Source organism: Alternaria alternata (assembly GCF_001642055.1).
Source record: "Alternaria alternata strain SRC1lrK2f unplaced genomic scaffold CC77scaffold_1, whole genome shotgun sequence".
In the NCBI taxonomy this organism is placed as follows: Eukaryota; Fungi; Ascomycota; class Dothideomycetes; order Pleosporales; family Pleosporaceae; genus Alternaria; species Alternaria alternata.
In genome coordinates, this window is record NW_017306190.1 from 1254435 (window position 1) to 1275522 (window position 21088).

General features: G+C 53.2%; 6 protein-coding genes across 6 annotated transcripts; 3 read left to right on the forward strand and 3 right to left on the reverse strand.

The window, feature by feature from the left end:
* Positions 1 to 228: 228 nt before the first annotated feature.
* Positions 229 to 3245, reverse strand: CC77DRAFT_924946 (hypothetical protein; the record flags this gene model as incomplete). The annotated part of the gene is made up of 3 exons (XM_018533831.1): positions 229 to 1545; positions 1703 to 2709; positions 2756 to 3245. The coding sequence occupies 3 exons, from the start codon at positions 3243 to 3245 to the stop codon at positions 229 to 231; spliced, it is 2814 nt and encodes a 937-aa protein (XP_018391568.1).
* A 438-nt stretch (positions 3246 to 3683) lies between these two features.
* On the reverse strand, positions 3684 to 5192 carry CC77DRAFT_27800 (hypothetical protein). Its single transcript, XM_018530983.1, has 5 exons — positions 5094 to 5192; positions 4772 to 4830; positions 4590 to 4709; positions 4108 to 4486; positions 3684 to 4056 (listed from the first exon to the last, which is right to left on the reverse strand). Exons 2-5 carry the CDS (start codon positions 4789 to 4791, stop codon positions 3973 to 3975), a joined length of 603 nt encoding a protein of 200 aa, XP_018391569.1. The 5' UTR covers positions 4792 to 4830; positions 5094 to 5192; the 3' UTR covers positions 3684 to 3972.
* Positions 5193 to 6146: 954 nt separating this feature from the next.
* Positions 6147 to 7543, forward strand: CC77DRAFT_1027246 (hypothetical protein; the record flags this gene model as incomplete). The annotated part of the gene is made up of 4 exons (XM_018526359.1): positions 6147 to 6230; positions 6283 to 6524; positions 6572 to 6895; positions 6979 to 7543. The coding sequence occupies 4 exons, from the start codon at positions 6147 to 6149 to the stop codon at positions 7541 to 7543; spliced, it is 1215 nt and encodes a 404-aa protein (XP_018391570.1).
* Positions 7544 to 8448: 905 nt separating this feature from the next.
* CC77DRAFT_1027247 (hypothetical protein) lies at positions 8449 to 13587 on the forward strand (the record flags this gene model as incomplete). Its single annotated transcript, XM_018526360.1, has 7 exons — positions 8449 to 8503; positions 8552 to 8752; positions 8985 to 9411; positions 9469 to 9575; positions 9628 to 11045; positions 12023 to 12253; positions 12304 to 13587. The coding sequence occupies 7 exons, from the start codon at positions 8449 to 8451 to the stop codon at positions 13585 to 13587; spliced, it is 3723 nt and encodes a 1240-aa protein (XP_018391571.1).
* On the reverse strand, positions 13581 to 15912 carry CC77DRAFT_1015470 (hypothetical protein). Its single transcript, XM_018524032.1, has 2 exons — positions 15556 to 15912; positions 13581 to 15509 (listed from the first exon to the last, which is right to left on the reverse strand). Exons 1-2 carry the CDS (start codon positions 15703 to 15705, stop codon positions 13908 to 13910), a joined length of 1752 nt encoding a protein of 583 aa, XP_018391572.1. The 5' UTR covers positions 15706 to 15912; the 3' UTR covers positions 13581 to 13907.
* Positions 15875 to 20739, forward strand: CC77DRAFT_1015471 (hypothetical protein). The gene is made up of 3 exons (XM_018524033.1): positions 15875 to 16667; positions 17001 to 19630; positions 19681 to 20739. Exons 1-3 carry the CDS (start codon positions 16222 to 16224, stop codon positions 20346 to 20348), a joined length of 3744 nt encoding a protein of 1247 aa, XP_018391573.1. The 5' UTR covers positions 15875 to 16221; the 3' UTR covers positions 20349 to 20739.
* Positions 20740 to 21088: the final 349 nt, after the last annotated feature.

Sequence of the window (21088 nt, forward strand, 5' to 3'; positions counted from 1 at the left end):
AACGTCAAATGAAGGCATCTCGTGATATCGTACAAAACTTCCAATCCGCCCCAACTAGATACCCTCCGGGTGATTATCATACAAGATGCTTCCATGTGAAACTGCTCAAGCAGAATGTCGTGTGTTCGTAATGCTGTCTCCCTGCAAGCACAGCAGGCCATTCGAGTTCCTCGTAATCATTTCCCTTCCAAGGTGAGTCTGGAATGCATTTTCATCTATTGGCTGACTTCACTTGGCCTGTCCCTGATTACCCTGGTTGTTGAAAGTGAAGTGCTGGTCGGGAGGGGTGAGAGAATGAGGGGAATAGGCGTAAGAAGAGTAGCTGCCATCGTAGCCGTTGTTGTATTGACCTCCCATGTTGTGGTAGGGGTTTGTAGGGTAAGATGTACGATCTTCCTTGGTGTTGCGGTTAGAATAGGCAGGACGCGTAGTCCACTGGTTATTGGCCTGATAACCAAAACGAGGGTCGTTGTGATTGTCTTGAGGAGATACCATGTTATGCGGCAACACCGAATGTCCATCGCGGATAACTTCAGAATTGCCACCATAGTAGCTCTGGACGGAATGCTGAGAGCGTGGATTATGTGAAGGGAATGGGGCCTGAGAGATGCTCGCAGCGTTGCCCTGACCAGTGGGAGTGTACTGTTGAAGAGCCTTGGCCTCTGTCGCCTTTTGCTCTACCGACTTCTGCAAAGCCTGAATGATCTGCTTCATCTCCCTCATGTCCGCCTCCATGCTTGTCATCTTTTTGTCTTGTTCTGCAAAGGCCTTCGGTATGGTCTCCTTGACACAGTCGGATATGCTGTTAATACTAGCATGGATGTTCTGCTGGTTGTCTACTATACAATCGTCGATGCGTTTGGCACTGTCCTTGACGGCTACCAGTTGGGATGATATCTGCTCAAAGCGCGTACTGACCAGCGCCAACATCTCCTCCTGTCTTGCATTCGACGTGCTCTTCTGCTTCTCGTTGAATGTCTCGAGAAGATCCCAAGTGGTCTTGCCCACCACGTCGAGGTGCTCATTAGTCATGAAGAAGTGGTCATCGATGGTCTTGGGCGGAAACAGCGGAGGGAAAGCATTGCATGATCCGCCAGAAGGTATCATCAACTGCGCTGAGATTTGGGGACCAGGAACCTTGTGGAGCGGACTGGGAACGGCGCTGGGGCAGTAAGGCTGGAACTCGCCGTGGGACTCGCTCCGACCTGGACTGACAGTATTGAGCATATCGGTAAGCCTCGAGGAAGACTGATCAGGCTGAATCTGGCTAGAGTCGCCATTCTTCTGAGCTAAGTTCCCGTTCTTCTCTCCAATGCGCAGCTCTTGCATGACGCGAGTGGTAATGCCAACGTCAGACCGCCTATCACCCGTCTGGCCGTGCTGCTCGTTCTCGTCTATCTCGTGCGCAGTTGGGGAGTGCGGATCAATATCCTGGCGATCTCCTTGAAAAATCATCTTGATTGAGCCGTCGTTTGATTCTTCGCGAAGATGGAGGACTGATAGCGACCTTCCGGGAAGTGAGTAGAGAAGACGGGTGGTATCGGACTGACAAAGTTGTTAGCAAGTGTTACTAGTACAATATCGGTAAAAGCAGAGTGATGGAGGTGAATGCGAGCAAACGCGTGAGTGGAACATAACAAAGAGCTAGGTGAGCGCCACTCTGTTGTCAAAAGTGAGAGGGAAAGAGCGGGATGCGACATACATTCTTTGAAGGAGTTTCACCTTCAGCGAAGCCACGAGCAGAGATGTGAGTTGGAGAGTAAAAGCGCGGATGTAGAGGGCTGTATGCATCTACGTTGTTATTGTTGTCGTCGTCTAGCGTTGCAGTCGTACGCTCTTCACTCCTGCGGTCCGGATGAGGAAGCTGCAACACAAGATTCGCGCTTGTCAACGGAGTTAGGTACTTAACACCTATCTTACTAGGCGAACCATTACAGTCAGGGTAGGGCCATTGCATGGCTTCACCTCCTATAAGCTTAGAGTACTCCTCTGCGGTATACGGTAGGAACTTTGTAGGGCTCGTGCCACCATCTTCCGGCAGAATACCAGTTGTAGGAGACGGTGACAGGTCAAAATCTGGAAATTGCACAACTCCAATTCCATCGGTGAAGGTAGAGTAGCTCTCACGAAGATCGCGCAATGGCACAGCCCTGCGAAGTGGGCTGGCGGGCCTCTGACCTGCTGGAGGAGTGTCCTTTGCGGGTGGAGGAGGTGGATTGAGTGATTCAAGTGAGTCATTGACTTCAGGTGCTCGAGGAGCATTTTCTATGTCAGAGGACTGCTTCTTCGGACCACCCTTGCCAGACGAGCCACGACCACTCGAGCGATTACGGCGCGATGATCCATTGTGATGGCGATGGGCATAGCTATCCGGATCAGCTATCTTTGGGGGCAGCGAATTTGCCGTGTCTGAGCGCGAAGCCCTCGTTGGCGTTGTCTCTTTGAGGCGCGCTGGCTTGATGGGCCGAACTGGGATGACGCGAGCCTGTCGTGCTGCTGTTCCAAGAATCTGCGCAGCTTTATTTGGCATCGCTGGTGGCGGTGCAGCACTGGAAGATTTGGAGAAAGTGTTGCGGAGGTTCTGGAATAGCTTTTTCTTGGGACTCTTGGGTGGCTCGTCACGGTCTGGCTGCTGCTCCCCATTTGCAATTCGGCACTGTTGTCGCAGGTCTTGCGTCCTGATATAGACGTCATCCTCGTCTACAGAATCTGCAATATTCAGTACCAGAAAATGAACATGATGATGTGTACTTACCAGCTGTCGGTGTAGGCGGAATTTGGCCTGTCAACTTGAACAAACTCTTCTCAGCGCGAGATTCCATCTTTCCCCTAGCTGTTTCTTCGTCGAGAGCTTCAAGCCGGGCCTGCGCAGCCGCAGCGTCGTACTGGCTGCGCCCGGACTGCCTCGAGCGTGCCGCAGAACCAACATTGCTACCTGCCCAGGATCCATGTTCCGACTTGCGGGGAGACGAGACACGTGCCTGATCAATCAAGTTGGTGAACGTGGCCATGGCGTTGCGGCTCCGGCTTGAACCCGAAGCTGGATGATGCGACTCTACAGGCGAAAGTAGTGGGGTGGTACCGGTCGAGCGCTGGCTTTTGGTTGAATTGGACGCGTTCCTGGTATGTTGCTGCCTCTGCTGGTTGCTAGGCGCGGCGTCTGGAGGAGGCCGAGGAGGCGGCAACGAGCTTGGGATGGCAATTGGCGGCGGGCGCTTCCTATCGTCGACGTTTCGGTGTGACATACTTTCGATACGTCGTCCAAGTGTGTGATGTGCTCCAAATCGTCAGAAGTTGAGCGGGTGAAAGGGCTTAGAGGTGACCAACCGGGTTGGTAGTAGCTCAACAGTGTGAAATGCTCGAATCGCCTATCTCGACACAGAAGTGTTAGCATTCGAAAACTGCAACTTGCAAGAGTCACGCAAAGTGAGCCTCAGATCCAGAAAACAGAGGAGGTCTCGGCGTTGGGAAGCTGTTGAGGAAGAGAGTCGTCTACGTCCATAAATCTCATTGTGCAGCAAGGGACGGTCGTGATAGCCATAGGCAACGACAACAGTAATGACAACAAACGCGCTTCTTGTTCACCACATCTTGGAAGAGGGGTAATCCATGTGGGGAAGCAGATTTGCAAGCAGCGTACAGAAAATAGAGCAAGACACAGTATCCGCTGTAGTTAGTGTCGATACCGAACGCACAATGCCCCGTTCTAGCTTCCGCACCGTTCGCTATCTCTCGTCAACAACCACGACGTGTCTGCCTGCTGTGTGCTGAACGTTATGTTGCAATTGGCCGAGGCCGAGAGAAAAGACGTATAGTAGAAATGAACAAGTTGATAGTTGATGAAAGAGAACGCTACCCACAATGGCGCCGGAGTTCGAGAGGTATCCAAAAGATTCACGCCTAATCAAAGAATATCTGCAAACCAATGCTCCCAGCATGCGATCGTACGAACGCAACAGCCGGTCAAGCATCTCAGAGGACAATACATTTTTTGCCCTTCTTCCTCTCGCCGCCCTCTTTCTTCGCTGCTGGTGGTTCAAGTGCTGCCACGATAGCCTGTGAAGATGTTAGCATCTACGTGAGTCCATGTCGAACAAATCTGCGTACCTCATCAAATACATCCTTGAGCTTATATTGAGTCAACGCCGAACACTCGACGTACTTGACCGCGCCCAGCTCTCGCGCCATCTTTTCACCATCCTCCTTCTTCACGGGTGCCATCCTCTGTTTTGAGAGCTTGTCTTTTACTGCAGCGTCCTCCCTAAGATCTACTTGTGTGCCGACAATAAGGCAGGGCACGCCCGGGCAGTGGTGATGTACTTCGGGAAACCATTTCTCGCGGACGTTCTCAAAGGAAGCGGGCGAAGTTACGGAGAAGCAGACGAGAAAGACGTCGGTTTGGGGGTATGACAGAGGTCGCAGGCGGTCATAATCTTCCTGTCCGGCAGTATCGAAAAGACCGAGGGTGTATGGCTCATCACCGATCCTTGGAAGCAGTCAGCAGCTGCTCCACCAATCACTATTCCGACCTTGTATCCACCGAGGATACGCCACTACTCCAAATCTAGGGAGAGCAAAGGGAAGCTCACATGACGGTCACGGCGTAGTTGTCGAAGACAGTAGGAACGTATTCCGAGGGAAACTTGTTGGTGGTATAACTGATAAGAAGACATGTCTTTCCGACCGCACCGTCGCCGACGACGACGCACCTGTAGGGCAGTAAGTACTAGTGTACAGAGAATTGCGGTCGCAAGACAGGCGTATCGCATACTTGATTGTCGCAACGACCATGGTGAAGGTAGACTGGGACTTGTTTCGCGGATATGGATGTTTGTTTGGAGAGACAGATCCGAGGCCAGAATTCAAGTAGATGGAGCGAAGATGAGGCGGAGATGGAGCTACGCAGACCCAGGGTCGTTGGTAGTGCGGAGATGGGAGCTATGGGCTCAAACGAGGGGTTCCAATGAGCGGGGACAGTCTGGCAGACGGATCAGTCTCGGGATTTTTGGCTCTGGCAAAATTGATAGACTCGGGCAGGCATACCTATGAGTCCTCGTGCAGAAGGCGGCGGCGTGTGCTACGTGGTTTGGAGCGTGAAACACCACCCGTTAGACTTGAGTCCAGGTTCTAAGCGGCCGGTGGGCGAACAATGCGCGAGCGATTGAGGCAGTGCTAGCGACGAGGCACGCGACTGGACAAAGACAGCACAGGCGCAGCAGCGGCCAGCGAAGATGCGAGTATCACAGGAGGGCGTGGAGAGGTTTGAGAGGGCCTGAGTGAGGTTGCGATCTAGCTACGGTAGCGGAGGCCCTTGAGCTGCGAGGACGCCAATCAATCAAAGCGGCCTAGGGCTGTTATCACAACCTTGCCCAGCTGCATCGGCTCCCGCCCGTAGCTCGGAAACGGCTCATTATGTAGGGTCTGCACAATTTGAAGCCTTATTTTACTGCGCGGTCGCTGGCCAGACCGCGATGGGGGCCGCATATTAATCCAACGCGTGGCAGACCCATTGCTGCAGTGCCGCCGACACCCCACCACCTGCACGCTGACATTGGCTTGATAGACGCAACAGCCAAGGCACGACGCTGAAGATACACTTTCTCTGGGTTCCAACGCTTCGTACATGGCCCCGAACAATCCCTGACAAGCTCAGTGAGCCCCAGATTCAGGGAGGAACGTGCACATGAACAACGTGGCTGATCGTCCTCTAACAGTATCACCGGCTAGTGTTTGCGCAAGAAGCCGGCTTCCGTCATTCACAGGAGCAGACAGTGCTGCTATTTAGCATGATCTGCACCGCTCCCTCAGCTGTCTTCAGCCAAAGCTTGTACATTGAGCCATAAGCGCGCAGAGCCATATGTACTCGCCCAGGAGAGAGCTCATTTACTGGATATGCGAGGCATGTGCAGCTTGACCCATTGCCGATTGAATCGAATTTTAGAATGCTGCAGGGCAGCCTTAGCACTGTTAGCAGAAGACATGTGCCCAATCACAGCCTAGTCCCGGCGCGGAACAACTCTCATCCCGGAAGCTTGGACGCGTCCTCTCCATCTGGCTCCATCCGTCTCGTCTCACGACTGGATCACGCACGAGAGCGGCACCACGCATCACTCAACAGTCGTGCCCCAATCTATGACAGAGTTGCCATGGATGACCTCGAAGATGAATTGGATCTTCGATTTCACAAGGGCCTAAATCCCGATGTCTACTACCGCTGTCCTACATCTGAAGTAATATGATCTTCACAACCCGTATAAGCGTAGCTAAGTCGTTATGTAATAGTCACTTGAGGGAGCTCTGCGCAATGAACTGGATAAGAATGCAGCCAGCTTCATCCCCACAGACGTTGTCACAGAGTTCATCTTTGCAACAGCCTCTACCATCACCATCCCCGTGACGCAGCAACCCAATCTTGATGCGCTTATACAACCAGCCGATCACCCTCAAAGCATCGCCGCTGAACATGCGCTATGTCGAGATATTGACGGTAAAGACAGGCTCAAGGTACAGCGAGCAATTGCAAGGTACCTGAACCTACCCTGTCTGCACAACTACTACTTATGCAACCTAGATCTATTATCAAAGCTATTCAGGACACTGATGGCTTCAAGTACTCCGAGCGCTCTGCACAGAACAAAGAAGGCGGTGACGGTGCCAGGTTCAAATATGTTTGCCAAGACAGCTTCCAGAATAGGGACCGTAAAAGCAACACGAGGAAAGGGAAGTCCCTTGATAGCGACGATGGGGAGCCTGAGGTTAAGAAGCAGGGACCTGTTGTGTTGCCGACCTACGACTGTGGAGGCGCAATACACATCAAGTTTTCCCTCAAAAGAAATGCTATCAATGTGGTGTACAAGCATAATCCTATACACACTACGCGCGAGGCTGACAACGGGTACGTTTTGCCATTAGCCACAACTGAAAATGGCCATGTGCCGTAGCACTTCGTCCAAAAGTTATAACTGATTTTTCCGATAGTCTACCTGCTCTGATGGTCACTGATAACGGCGTCGCCGCCACAGCCGACGCTACGGAAGAAAAGCAACCACGCAAAAGGAAACGTAGTAAAAAGGATGAGACCGAGGCACAGAGCGAATTCAGAGGCCCGGACCTTGACATGTCAACATCTCCAGAAGGTCCAAATCCATCTGCAAAGAGGAAGAGCAAGAAAGGTAGTGCTGTGGCCTCTTCCACAACATCGCGAAAAACATCTACCAAGAAGACTAAGGCTAGGTTACCGGCTTCACCCACCGGATCGAGGAAAAAAGCGCCTGTCTTCGAAGAACCTCCACTGCCGACACATATCCGTGGTAAAGCCTGCATCCGCTGTCGCGAGGAGAAGATCAAATGTAACGAATCCAAACCCTCATGCAACCAGTGCCGAAGGGGTCTATGGACGTGTCAATACGAAGTGATAATCAGCAAGAAACGCTCGAAGAATGGGTGTCTCAACTGCAAGCAAAGGAGACGGAAGTGCACAGAAATGAGGCCATCGTGTGCGCACTGCTTACGGCTAGACGATGACTGCGAATACGCCGACTAATATTGATGTTCCTTGGGTCTGTTGAACATTCCACATCATGCAGTAGCCCATTTCAGCCTCGTCCAGACATTGACTTGGTGTGAAATGCAGTGTCTTGTGACGATAAGCAGGTGCTACAGCAGATGAAAGTCTTGACATAATGCCATCAGTGTGGTCAGGATAGTATCCGAGACATGCTTGGGAGTAGCGTTCCTCTAACAAGAGAGGTGGACCATACATCATATCGGCAGAGGTTGCAGGAGGGAGTCGGGAAGTCCGTAAAACGATGCGCAAATATCTTTTAGGAGGACGGTTACGTAGACGGCCGTCACAAGCGACAATGTTTGCAAACAGGAAATGTTTACCCTGTCAAAGTAAGTATATGCTAAGATACTGGGCGCAATGCAGCGTCCCGTGCAGCCAAGGTCTGTCAGCGAATAGCAAAGGCCGTCATTTGATCACACTAGTCGAATTCATAACCATCACACGACTGAGCCGCATGTTCTCCACATCGTTCATTGCGCACATTTAGCAGTTCAGTAATTGTATTTCCGGGCCACGTCCATTCCAACTCCACTCGTGATGCAGCGTCCCGAGGTTTAATTCGCCGCGAGCCCTAGTAACCGGCTGTTAACCCTGGGTTAACGGCCCGCCTCCATATATCCCTTCCCACCGCCTCATCAAATTCAGCGATCACCACTCTACATCACACGTCATACGGCTTGTGGTTTTCTTGGGTTATGGGTTCAACATGGTGCATGCTCCGATTCTGCCAAGGGTCAATCTTGATAAAAACAACTGCCTCGGGCTTGTGCGTTGCACAGCATGGATAATCCGCTGGTACTTAATAGGAGAGATGCCCAGGTGGTGGCTTTCATTCGCTCCCCAGTATAAGTCTTGGAAGTTGAGGCGTCTTGTGTTTGACGATGCGATCTTGTCTCTTCCCGTTGTTGGCTACGGCCGTGTTGTCGCAGGCTTCAGGTGCAACCAACTCACACGCAACAACAAAATATTCGCTAACCAACGCAGCCATTCCATCTGATCAGTTTGTTTCAAAACGTGCAGTTGGAAATTGGGACGATGCCTACACAAAAGCAACAGCTGCGCTCGCCAAGCTATCGCAGAGTGAGAAGATCGGAATCGTCACGGGTGTTGGCTGGCAGAAAGGTCCTTGCGTTGGCAACACCAAGGCGGCTGGCTCGATTGGATATCCGTCACTTTGTCTGCAAGGTGAGCAGTTGTGATTCATTACTTCCGAGCCGACCATGCTTCGCGAACGCCAAAGGTGGAGGATGTTGTCCGACACAATCAGGACATGCTGTGGCCTTGATGAGCATGTTGTGATCAACGACTTCGATGCTTGGAGCCTGGAACCTGAAGCCTGGGACACACCGAACAAAATCACCAAACGCTGTCCAACGCATGGTTATATCAAGATGAACTTCTTACTAACAGCCTCTAGATGGACCCCTTGGTGTTCGCTACGTCCAAGGTGTAACTGCCTTCAGTGCGGCTATCCATGCCGCTAGCACCTGGGACGTTGACCTTATCCGTGAAAGAGGTGCCTTCCTGGGTGCGGAAGCAAAGCAGCTAGGTGTTCACGTCCAGCTTGGGCCTTCCGCCGGTCCTCTCGGCAAGCATGCAAACGGTGGTCGAAACTGGGAAGGATTTGGCTCAGATCCTTATCTACAAGGCATCATGATGGCGGAAACCATCGAGGGTATGCAAGAGGCAGGTGTCCAAGCTACGGCGAAGCATTGGCTTGTAAATGAACAGGAATTGAACCGAGAGACTATGAGCTCAGATGTGCCGGATAGGGTACTTCGCGAACTTTACGTGTGGCCCTTCATGGATGCTGTGCACAGCAATGTCGCAGCATTCATGTGCAGGTGAGAAATCATCAAGCGAAGACATGTACGACTTCGGGATTTACTAACTTGCTGCAGTTATAACAAGATCAACGGAACATGGGCTTGCGAAAGCGACGGTGTGATGAACAAGCTCCTTAAAGACGAGCTCGGTCATCGTGGATACATCATGAGCGATTGGAATGGTAAGCATTTGGTCTGCTTGTACTTCTGGTACAATACCTGACGTCAACTTAGCGCAACACACTACCACTGGGAGTGCGAACGGTGGCATGGACATGACCATGCCCGGCACCGACTTCAGCAACGGCAACATCTTTTGGGGCCCGCAACTTCAGACCGCCATAAACAACAAACAAGTGCAGCAATCTCGCCTTGATGACATGGTCAAGCGCGTGTTAGCCGCCTGGTATCTCGTTGGTCAAGACAAGGGCTATCCAAGCACCTCATTTAGCTCCTGGACGATCGGCAAACATGAAGTAGGCGGAAGCCACAAGACAAACGTCCGCGCTACGGCTCGCGATGGTATTGTCTTGCTAAAGAACACAAACGCCGCGTTGCCCTTCAAGAAGCCCAAAAGCATCGCTGTCATCGGAAGCGACAGCATCGTTGCGCCTAAAGGAGCCAATGCGTGCGTTGATCGCGGATGTAACGATGGAACATTGGCCATGGGTTGGGGTTCCGGATCAGTTGAGTTTCCTTATCTTGTTGCTCCTCTTGATGCTATCAAGACACAAGCCCAGAAGGACGGAACTTCCATCACTTCTTCGCCCAACGACAACGCGCAGCAAGGTGCTAGCGCAGCACAAAACGCTGATATTGCGGTGGTCTGCATCAACAGCGATGCTGGCGAAGGTTACATAACCGTCGAAGGCAATGCTGGTGACAGGAAGAACCTGGACCCATGGCACAACGGAAACGAATTGGTCAAGGCAGTTGCTGCTGTCAACAAGAAGACCATTGTTGTAGTCCATAGCGTCGGTCCAGTCATTATGGAGCAGTGGATCGAGAACCCGAATGTAGTTGCTGTTGTTTGGGCAGGTCTCCCAGGTCAAGAATCCGGAAATGGCCTTGTCGACATCCTCTACGGTGCAGCTTCACCAAGCGGCAAGCTACCCTACACCATCGCAAAGAAGGAATCAGACTACGGTACCACGATTGCCAGTGGTGACGACAAGAACTGGGACCTCTTCATCGATTACCGCCGTTTCGACCAGCAGAAGATCGAGCCCAGATTCGAATTCGGCTACGGTCTCTCCTACACTAACTTTACTTACTCCGACCTCAGTGTCTCCGGCAAACCCTCTGCGGGTCCTGCAACCGGTGCCAAGGGTCCTGGAGGCCCTGTTGATCTCTTCGAAACCGTAGCTACCGTTACCGCCAAGATCAGCAACTCCGGTGGTGTTGCGGGTGCGGAGGTGCCACAGCTGTATCTAGGCTACCCTTCATCGACCAACTCACCACCGAAGCAATTGAGGGGTTTCGCGAAACTCAAGATTGAAGCCGGTGCCAGTGCGACGGCTACATTCAAGCTGAGGAGACGAGATATGAGCTTTTGGGATGAGAGCAGTAGGAAATGGAGTGTTGCTACTGGAGAGTATCAGATCTTCGTGGGATCGAGTTCCAGGGATGTGAGATTGACGGGCAAGATCACTGTTTAGTGGCCTAGTATAAGGGTTGCTGGACGGGTGCCGAGACGAAGCTCATAGGGCATGCTTATGCGCCGATTCTGTTGATGTACGGGGACATGTTCGGCTAATTAGAGGAAGCTTCGGATCGTCATGATGCCGATGTCGGGAGAAAACAAAAATTGTGACTGTCACTCGTCATTTGCGTGCGGATACCCGGTAAAGCTCCTCGGAGAGGGTCAATTTGCGATCGACATAGATAAGGCGTGGAGTCTGATGGACACCATTTTTGCTACGTGCGCCGCGCAGTCTCCAAGTGTCATGACGCAAAACTGAAGGCGTCAAGCAGCTGCAGGGTATGCTATACAGCATTGCCCAAAGGGACCTGATAGCGGGGCCGCACACTTATCATCCAGCTTCCCCGGACGTTTGTCATAAAACAAGGGTCAGAACTGAAGAAACTTTGCAAGTCCAATCGTTATCGTGACCGATATTTTAATGTAAAGGCCATCATTGGCGCGTGTGTGTGTCATTGCGCCTAGCGTCATCCGGTGCTGCAGAAAAGCCCCTCCCCGATTACTTTGTATCCTCACCTCACGCAAACTCAACACTCTCAAACTAGCATCTGCAAGCTTCGCCTCAGATAGGCACCCCTCCTGACCTCGACTGGCTCTACTACCGCGCTTATGAGTGCTGCCCCGACACTCTTTACTTCCCAGGTATGTCACGATTGTGATGCTTGATGAAGCCTTATCTGGACATGCATCGCACACCGTCAATTCACCGCCGGCCTCTTTCTGCCTCTTGGTGGCTTGACGATCGATGCATTCTCCTCTAGAATTTTTCATTCCTTTCTTCTTTTCTGACCATGGCTAATTGAGTGCTACAGGATTACATCTCAGGTATGCTGTCGCCCACAGACAGACGCGTCATGAGCGTCCAACTGACTCTATCCGCAGACCACCTGTGGAAGGCATCAGTAAACTGAACGCCTACCCAACAAGCTGCTATCAAACGAATCACTACATCACCTCACATCTCCGCTCATCATGTTGTCGCAAATGATCAAGCCTTCCACCATGCGGTCCGCAGGGTTCCTGGGACGAATGACAAAGAACCGTGTACAGGCACGCTCCCTTGCTACTGTTGAAGGAAACACTCAGCGTGCCATTCCTACTCCTAGCATGCGCAGGGCCACGGCTGTTTCCAATGAACCTGCTACTTTCACAATCAAAGTGCGTAGAGTCATCCTGCACGTCTTGGCGCGTCACTGACAGCTGTTTAGAATGGACCCATCTTCGAAGGCAAGTCTTTCGGAGCCAAGACCAACATCTCCGGAGAAGCCGTCTTTACCACTTCACTTGTCGGTTACCCCGAATCTATGACCGACCCATCCTACCGTGGCCAAATCCTCGTCTTCACACAACCATTGATTGGCAACTACGGTGTTCCTTCCAACGCCCGTGACGAGCATGGCTTGCTCCGATACTTCGAATCCCCGCACATTCAAGCTTCTGGCATCGTCGTTCAGGACTATGCCTTGAAGCACAGCCATTGGACAGCTGTCGAGTCACTCGCAGCATGGTGTGCTCGTGAGGGAGTTCCCGCCATCTCTGGCGTTGACACCCGTGAGGTTGTGACATACCTCCGTGAGCAAGGTTCCTCTCTTGCTCGTATCTCAATTGGTGAGGAGTACGATGCCGATGAGGACGAGGCATACATTGACCCTGAGGCTATCAACCTCGTGCGCCGTGTATCCACCAAGGCTCCCTTCCATGTCAGCTCTTCTTTGGGCGATATGCACGTAGCTTTGATCGACTGCGGTGTCAAGGAGAACATTCTCCGCAGTCTCGTCTCTCGCGGTGCCAGCGTCACCTGCTTCCCCTTCGACTACCCCATCCACAAGGTTGCCCACCACTTCGACGGTGTGTTCATCTCCAACGGCCCCGGTGATCCAACTCATTGCACGACCACCGTCCACAACCTCCGCAAGCTGTTCGAGACTTCCCAGGTTCCCGTCATGGGTATCTGCATGGGTCATCAGCTCATCGCCCTTGCTGCTGGTGCGAAGACTATCAAGCTCAAGTACGGCAACCGTGCGCATAACATCCCGGCTCTTGACCTTACCACGGGCAAGTGCCATATCACCTCGCAGAACCACGGATACGCGGTTGACCCCACTACCCTGTCCAGCGAATGGAGGGAATACTTCACCAACCTCAACGACCAGTCCAACGAGGGTCTGATCCACAACTCCCGTCCCATCTTCAGCGCCCAGTTCCATCCCGAGGCTAAGGGTGGTCCTCTAGACTCTGCATACCTCTTCGATAAGTACATGGAGAACGTCCAGCAGTACAAGAGCCACCAAAACAGCTTCTCGGAGAAGAGCAACAAGCCCAGCCCTCTCCTCGTCGACTTGCTGAGCAAGGAGCGTGTTGGCTGCCACCCTGATGCACCGGACTTTGAGGGTCACGCAGCGGGTATGGCCAATGAGGAGATCACAGTCGGTGGACCCGTCGCGCCGTCCTACCAGCCCATTACTCAGAAGCCCGTTGCCTCTGCTGCTTAGATCGGTTGGGTTCGGTTGTGTATATTGGGAACATCAGCGGAATGGATTTGGCGGCGTTACGGGACACGGATGATAAATTGTCAAAGATGACTTTTGGTTAGGAAGGCGAGCTTTGACAGCGCTTTGGACATTTCAGTAGTAATACAAACAGTGTTGAAACATGCTTTAGTTGTGCTCATCCCAATCCGAGTATCTTCCAGTTGCGATGTAAGAAATAATGGATTGTTGCATGTATGTTGTACCCTTGTTTGGGTGAATAACATGGGGTATCTTTCCATCTCTACTCAGCACTTGATCATGTCCATATCGCCCTCTCTCGTTCAAGCCTTTCCAAACCCAGGTTCCTCGTCCAGCTCTTCTTCACCCTCCCCTTGCGCTTCAACAACCTCGCTGTCTTTGGTCGACTCCCCAACCCTAACATCGCCGACCTTTCTCTCTCGTCTTTCCTGTTCCTTCTTCCTCGCACCAGCTTTGAGCTTCTCCCACTGCTCTCTGTATCGACTCAAGACCTGTGTGTTCCTCTCATTTTGCTTGGCCAGCTTCTCATTGTTGCTCATCAAGTCGTTGACTTTGGCGTTTTGAGAAGCAAGCATGGCTTCGAGATCTGCGATGCGTTTTGCGGCGTCAGCGTCGGGAGCTGAAGTCGGGGCTTGACCGGGAGAAGTGAGTTGTCGTTGTTGTTGTGTCTGGCCTGGTATAGGAGGGGAAGGAAGAGCTGGGAGGTGGTTGATGCCTTGAGCAGCGAGGGCTTGAGCGAGTGCATTAGGGTCGCTGGAGCCTCGTCCGGGGCCTCGAGCACGGAACGACTGTGCGAGGGCGTTGAAAGAGTTTTGGGAGTTGAGTTCCCACATCTGGATGCGTTTGGCTTGTTTGTCGATGACGGTCTTGAGGGTATCGTTCTCTAGAGCCAGCTCTTCCATGGTCTTGAGACCTGAGCCTCTGCCGGCTGGTATGGAGCGTTGGGGTGTTACGGCGGTGCTTGAGTTTCCGCGAGAAGGAGGACGACGTGCTTTGGTGGGTGACGGCGGGCCTACGTTCTCTCGCGCATCGACAAATTCTTCATGTGAACTCCCTCGCAACGAGCCGGAGCCCTCGTCGATCGCGTTAAGCTGTGTGTTGGGTGACACATTCGTTGCATTCGGATCGCGAAGGACACTGGCGTATGTAACCCCGCCACTTGATGTTGGCACCAAGTAGAAGCTTTCGTTAGGTCCTGGCGCGCCATCCTCTCGCAGAGCGCGCAGTGCAGGCTTGCTTATCAGGGCAGCGAGGTCGGGAACTGAGGATTTGACGGTCCTGGAAGCTTCTGGAGAGTGTGGTCGTGACTTGGTCTTGGATGACGTCTCTTCCCTGGGCGTCTCAGACACCGGCGTCGGTGCAGATGGGTTGAGTGGAAGGGAGGTGAAAGCCAGTGGGGCGCTGATTGCGGATATGACGCCCCCAAAAGCCGAATAGAAGCGGCTGAAGTTGTCTTCGGCGGGCGGTGATGCAGGGCGTGGCGAGGCATCTTTCAGCTGCTTGGCCGCGTCTCTGCCAGCGCTCACTTCTGTCTTGCGCGACTGTTGGGCCAAGAGATCCCGTACCGGCGTAGACGGTTGCTCATTCCGACCAGCTGCAGCGCCTGGTACGTTGGGCGAGGCGCCACTGGCGGCTCTCTTTGCGCTGGGTATGCCGCGCTTTTCGGCGAGATTGGTGGCTATCGAGGACTGGGGGAGTCTGCGGCGAGATGTTGGAGGAGTCGGAGAAGATGCCTTGGATGCGGATACTCGTGATGACGAGGCATTCGCTAAAGGGGAGAGGGTGGAGGACTCGGAAGGGTGTTTGCTGGCATCTGCTGTCTTCTTCTCCTTGCGCGGCGCCTCTTTGATCAGGCCGGCGAGCTTGCGATGGTGGTCTTCGAGGAGACTGAGGATGCGGCGGGCCTAGGACTACTTAGACGGGCAGGATAGGGCATCACAGGCTACATACCTCGGCATCGTGGGTATCTTGTTGGGCATTGTGGAAGGCGGTCGCGGCAAGGTCATGCTCCTGCCCCGCGGTCGCGACGCTGTTGGTGCTAGTCGCGGTCGCGGCAGTGCGGGCGTGATCATGAGCCTGGATAAGATGTGCCGACTCCATGGTGGTGGCAGCAGTGAGGTTTGAACATGTTCGACGAGTTTCTGTATGAGTGTGTGCAGAGGCAGCAGCAGGTGCGCGTGAAGGGTCTCGGTCACGTTGACAGGGATAGCAAGGCCGGCCACACCCCCCCATGTAACTGCGGAGTAGATCACTAGGCTAAAGACCCGCAGCTGGAGACGTTGGAACCAGAACACGAGGAACGCGCCCGCCTGGTTTCATCTCTGCAGCCTGCGCCAACTTGCTTGTTCTCTCCCCTCTGCCATAACTCGCAAGCTTCTCCCCGTCCCCCGTCACCCCTCGTTTGTCATGTATCCGATTGCAGCCGCGACCCTGCGGTAGTTCCAAGCGCATCGCGAGCCCTGAACACATGCTCCCTACGTAATCGACCCCCCAAACCTACGTAGCAAACACGGCACCACAAAGCGTCGCAACATCGATATGCGTGTCTGAGACTATAGCGAGACCCTCGACCTCTTCTCAGTGCTCTGCACACTCTCGTACCCTATATATTCCACAATGGCCTCTGAGCGGCGGAGGAGCATAGGCTCCATGTTCGGCTCCAAGGACAGGGACAACACGCTGGCGGCACCACGGGCACAGTCAAAGGGCCCGGACTCATCCACCGTCTCAATTGCGAGCAGCGACGGCAACGACGACTTGTTGCGCAAGTCAAGTGACGGGGCCATGGACCGCCTCAAGAGTCGCCAGAACTCCGACGACGGCCGCAGCGACGTGTCGTCGTCACATCGGCGGCGCATGTCGAAGCTCTTCAAGGGACGCAAGAAGAGCAAAGGCTCCCTCAGCCAGGACGATGTCTCGCAATTCGACCCCAATGAGGTGGTCCCTCCCGTTCCTACAATTAGACGTCCGAGCATGGGTCACCCGTACCAGAGCGACGACTCGCTCGGCCTCGCAAAGAGCGTCGCAAGCAGTCTGCTCACCGACGACTCAGACACGGAATCGTAAGTTGCACGCTGTTCTTTTTTTTCTCCCCCCCCTTATTCCTGTGTCTCAGGTACAGTTCCATTTGCACCTGCGACGCGTCCATTGGAGTGGAAGGTTTGCCTCGTGGCATTGGCGCCGTTCAGCATGGACTCCACCGCGAACAAGCATACGTTCTGGCCTCAGCTTCCCCACTAGCACACCACACCTCGTGCATCATCGCATCCGTATTGCAATACGCACTCTTGGCTTTCACTGTTCCATTTGTTTTTACTACCCACCTCACCCCTCTTTCCAGTCTTTTGTCGCATACGTACCCACTCGGCTCCTGCCTTCCGACTAACCGGCTGCAGCCCTCCACTACTCAAACGCCCCGGCATATCACCACATCAGTCGCATGCCGGCCTCTTGACGTTGTCGTCGCCCCTGATCGCTTCCGAGACCCTCGATTCTGCAGACTCCACCGATGTCACTCTCGTAAACTCCGAAACCTCCATCGAGGAGCCCACCACCCGGAATTTAAACAATACCAGCGACGTCGCTGTGAACAAGCGGGGCGTATCTCCTGTTGGCAAGCTCAAGGAAGCTTTTACTCCTAATCGCAGATCCACGTCTCCGGCTCCTAAGCCTGGTGCTAGCCCTGAGCCCGCAAGACCGAGCACGAGCGGAGGTGGACTAGGAGCGCTGTTTGGAGGGAAGAAGCGCGAGACAAGGGTGTTGGATGACCCGATTCAAGCCTCACCACCACAGATACAGATACACACAGAGGAGGAGACAAAGTCCACCCCGTCGTTGAGATCTGTCGCCCCAAAGCGCATCATCACCTCGCTCCCCGCGACTCCTCCCAATTTATCTGATGCCCCCACGACCTTCATAACTCCACCCACGCCGACAGACGGGAAGGCTTCTTCTCCGACAGAATTGAATAGCTCAAAAAACACTGTGAAACGCACCAATACTGAGACAAACCCCAACGTAGTCGTATCCCCCTCGGGGAATATGATATCGCACAGACGCGTACGATCAGCCACCAATCCTCCAAGTAAGCTATCGCATTCGTCAATACCACCCCTCACTCCTCATCTTGAGGAAGCAAAAACCCCCGGAGGGACTGCTGTACTTCCATCATCTCCTGGCGGGCCTGGTGGATTCTTTGCTTCCATCTTTTCCGCAGCTCAGAACGCAGCGAACAACTTAGGCGATACCATTGCGAACAGCGCAAATCCGAAGAACAAACCCAACCAGCAACAGCAGAAAGACGAGGACAATACTGCTGACGGCGGCGAAGAAGTTATTGGACCTGAGAACGTCGACACCACCACAAACGAAGGTACTGAGAAGCGCCGACCTGCCATTGAAACACTTGGATCTGGAAACTTGAGCTTAGCCCAACTTGGCATTGCTGAGAGCAACGAGGTCAGCCCCATGTCATCCGCGACCAACGTCACGATGAAGGCGGATGAAGCTTCGGCCAAGGTCGAGGATAGAGCCGCTGCACAAGCCGTGTCTGCCGCTTACGCAGGGGAAAAGCCTCCATCGATTGCTAGTGAGCGCCCACGATCACTGACAGCTGTCTCTGGTCAGTCAGGAGCGGGCGCAGCGTCCCCTCCACGACAACCTGAAATAACAGACTCACCGGCATCCATCGGACGCCAAGGTAGCATACGCAGCCGTATAAGCGGCGGCAGACGGAGACGGCATAGAGGCAGCTCCGCTACAACTGGAAATACTTTAGGCGGGGTCATCACTGCGAGCACAAGTACATTGGCTCCAAGCGCAGCATTGAACAGCCACCGTCTAAACGGAACTGGATTCGCGGTTGCACCCCCTAGGCGAAATAAGGATTTCCATGCCTTGTTCAAAAGCGTTCCCGAGGACGACTATCTGATCGAGGACTATAGTGCAGCCCTTCAGAAAGAGATCCTGCTTCATGGGCGTTTGTACGTTTCCGAGGGCCATCTTTGCTTCTCCAGTAACATTCTCGGATGGGTCACGAACTTGGTCATCAGCTTTGACGAGGTTGTATCTGTCGAGAAGAAGTCCACAGCCGTGCTGTTCCCGAATGCCATCGTTATTCAGACGCTTCATGCTCGCAACGTTTTTGCGTCGTTCCTATCGCGAGACTCTACCTACGACTTGATCATCGGCATCTGGAAAATATCCCATCCCAACCTCAAGTCATCTCTTAATGGTGTAACTCTGGATGGTTCCGGTGGTACTGGCGACAAGACTGAGAAGGCAGAATCTATTGGCAGTGATGACGGTTCCCTTCAAGATTCAGATGATGAGGTGTACGACGAAGATGCGGACAATGATGAGGGCACTGGCAGCTTCACCGAACCCGGTGAAGGTAGTATAGCTGGCAGTGAAGTTGGTTCCGTAGCAGGTGAGACCACCCGGAAAGTGAGCGGTGCAGTATCACAAGCCTTTGGTGGTGGTGGCGAGACGACTGAAGCCGCCAAAGCCGCCACGAGTGGCGCTGCGGCTGCAGGACAAGACTTCCCTGGTTCAGCAACACACGCACCTACTGAGTGTGGCGATAACGATCAGCATTACGACAAACTACTCATTGACACAACTATCCCAGCACCTTTGGGCAAGGTTTACAGCTTAATGTTCGGCCCCGCTTCTGGCGTGTTCATGCGCAAATGGCTGGTTGAGGACCAAAAGTCGATGGACCTCCAGATGGAAGATGACAAAAAGGGCTTAGGTGAAGACGTGAAAACGTTCAACTATTCCTACATCAAACCGCTAAATGCACCTGTTGGACCGCGCCAGACAAAATGCAATATTGCCATGAATCTCGAGCAATACGATCTGGACAAGGCTGTGAGTGTGCAGTGCAGCACAGCAACACCTGATGTACCCAACGGCAGTATATTCCTTACAAAGACGAGATACTGCTTGATGTGGGGACCGGGAAACAGTACACGACTTATCATGACCTTCACAGTAGAATGGAGCGGAAAGAGTTGGCTGAAGGGTAAGTAGTGGTGCTTGTTCTAAGTCGAGAGATTTATTGACACTCTGTAGGTCCCATTGAGAAGGGTGCGAATGACGGTCAAATGTCGTATGCTACTTCCCTTACTGCCGCTCTCCGCACTGCCGTGAGCGCAGCGAAAGCCGGCCCATCTCGGTTACCCGGAAAGGGCGGAAAAGGAAAGAGGCGCTCAAAGGGCAATCTTTTGGAAGAGGCCCCAATGCCTGCCGCCGCTCCCGCTCCTACTAGTCAAGCGAAGCAAAGCAATTGGGGATTATTGGAACCTTTGCGCAGTCTCCTTGGCCCACTCGCCGATATCCTGGAGTCCATTTTCACACCGCAGATTATCATCTTCCTTATGGGAGCCCTCCTTATGTACACATGGTTCTTCCGTGGTGGATCTGCAGTCACCGGCCCAAACCAGTGGTCCACTGTTCAACGTCAGGTTGCGTACGAAGAGATTTGGCGTCATGAAGAGTCGGATCTATGGAACTGGCTCGAAGAGAGAGTCGCCCTAGACAGAGTGCAAAGCTCTATCGCTGGATCGCGGATCAAGCCGGAAGACGGAACGCAGAAGCCCCTAGCGCCCCATGATATGCAAGCGCGGGAGATGGACGAAGCGATTCGCGTGACCGAAGAACGACTGAAGGCGCTGAAAGACGCAGTAACTCGCGAACGCTCCAAGTCCCGTACTAAAAGCCCGAAGGAGGAACAAACATAACACGAAGACGCGGACATATGAAAGCGGCTTTCGGACGGTGGTGCGGAGGAAAATCACTCCACAGCTCCGTGGAAATCCATGACTCGGGAAGCCTGAACTGTAAACATACGCAAGACTTGCATGGCGATGGCGTCTATTCTTTCCCTTTGTGATTAGCTAGGTGTTTGGTGCATCGGGGCCCGGCTGGGCTTGTATGGCGCACACCTGTCATACCATGGCTTATCAGCCACATTGTTTCGTTTGTGTTTCGGACTGTTGTTGGGGAAAGGAGAAGTTATACACTCTATTGTCTTCGCACAGATATCTCTTTACTTCCTCACAGACTACAATTACAGTGCGTCCCACTGGCAACATGGTATTCAAAAATTTGGTCCGCAATCCAACTTCAGCTGCTACAAAATCTTGCGACATGTTGCCCTCTGGGTACACCACCCATACGAGAAATATAAGGTTGAGTATCTCGTAGACTAGGTCTCGCCGGTGTGCTTCGTACGGCTTTAAGGTTTGGTGACCTGCAGCGGGCGGTGATCGTCGGCGCGTGCGTTAGCACGGCCTCGGAGATCTGCTGCACGATCCATCTGATCACTCATCACCCAGATCTTGCATGGGTTTATACTGAACATCCAGCTTTGAATGGAGACATCCTTGCCTGGGTGCCGGAACTGCGGAAATCCCATCCTCCGGATCGGCCCACGAAGTGTTATCAACAGCTTTGAAGAGAAAGCAAGTCAGCAAGATGT

Coding starts and splice junctions, on each gene's coding strand:
- CC77DRAFT_27800 (XM_018530983.1), bottom strand. CDS start 4,791: ATGGTCGTTGCGACAATCAA. Junction 4,710..4,771: donor ATGGTCGTTGCGACAATCAA/GTATGCGATACG, acceptor ACTGCCCTACAG/GTGCGTCGTCGTCGGCGACG. Junction 4,057..4,107: donor TCAAGGATGTATTTGATGAG/GTACGCAGATTT, acceptor ACATCTTCACAG/GCTATCGTGGCAGCACTTGA.
- CC77DRAFT_1015470 (XM_018524032.1), bottom strand. CDS start 15,705: ATGGAGTCGGCACATCTTATCCAGGCTCATGATCACGCCCGCACTGCC. Junction 15,510..15,555: donor AAGATACCCACGATGCCGAG/GTATGTAGCCTG, acceptor AAGTAGTCCTAG/GCCCGCCGCATCCTCAGTCT.
- CC77DRAFT_1015471 (XM_018524033.1), top strand. CDS start 16,222: ATGGCCTCTGAGCGGCGGAGGAGCATAGGCTCCATGTTCGGCTCCAAG. Junction 16,668..17,000: donor GACGACTCAGACACGGAATC/GTAAGTTGCACG, acceptor AACCGGCTGCAG/CCCTCCACTACTCAAACGCC. Junction 19,631..19,680: donor CGGAAAGAGTTGGCTGAAGG/GTAAGTAGTGGT, acceptor GACACTCTGTAG/GTCCCATTGAGAAGGGTGCG.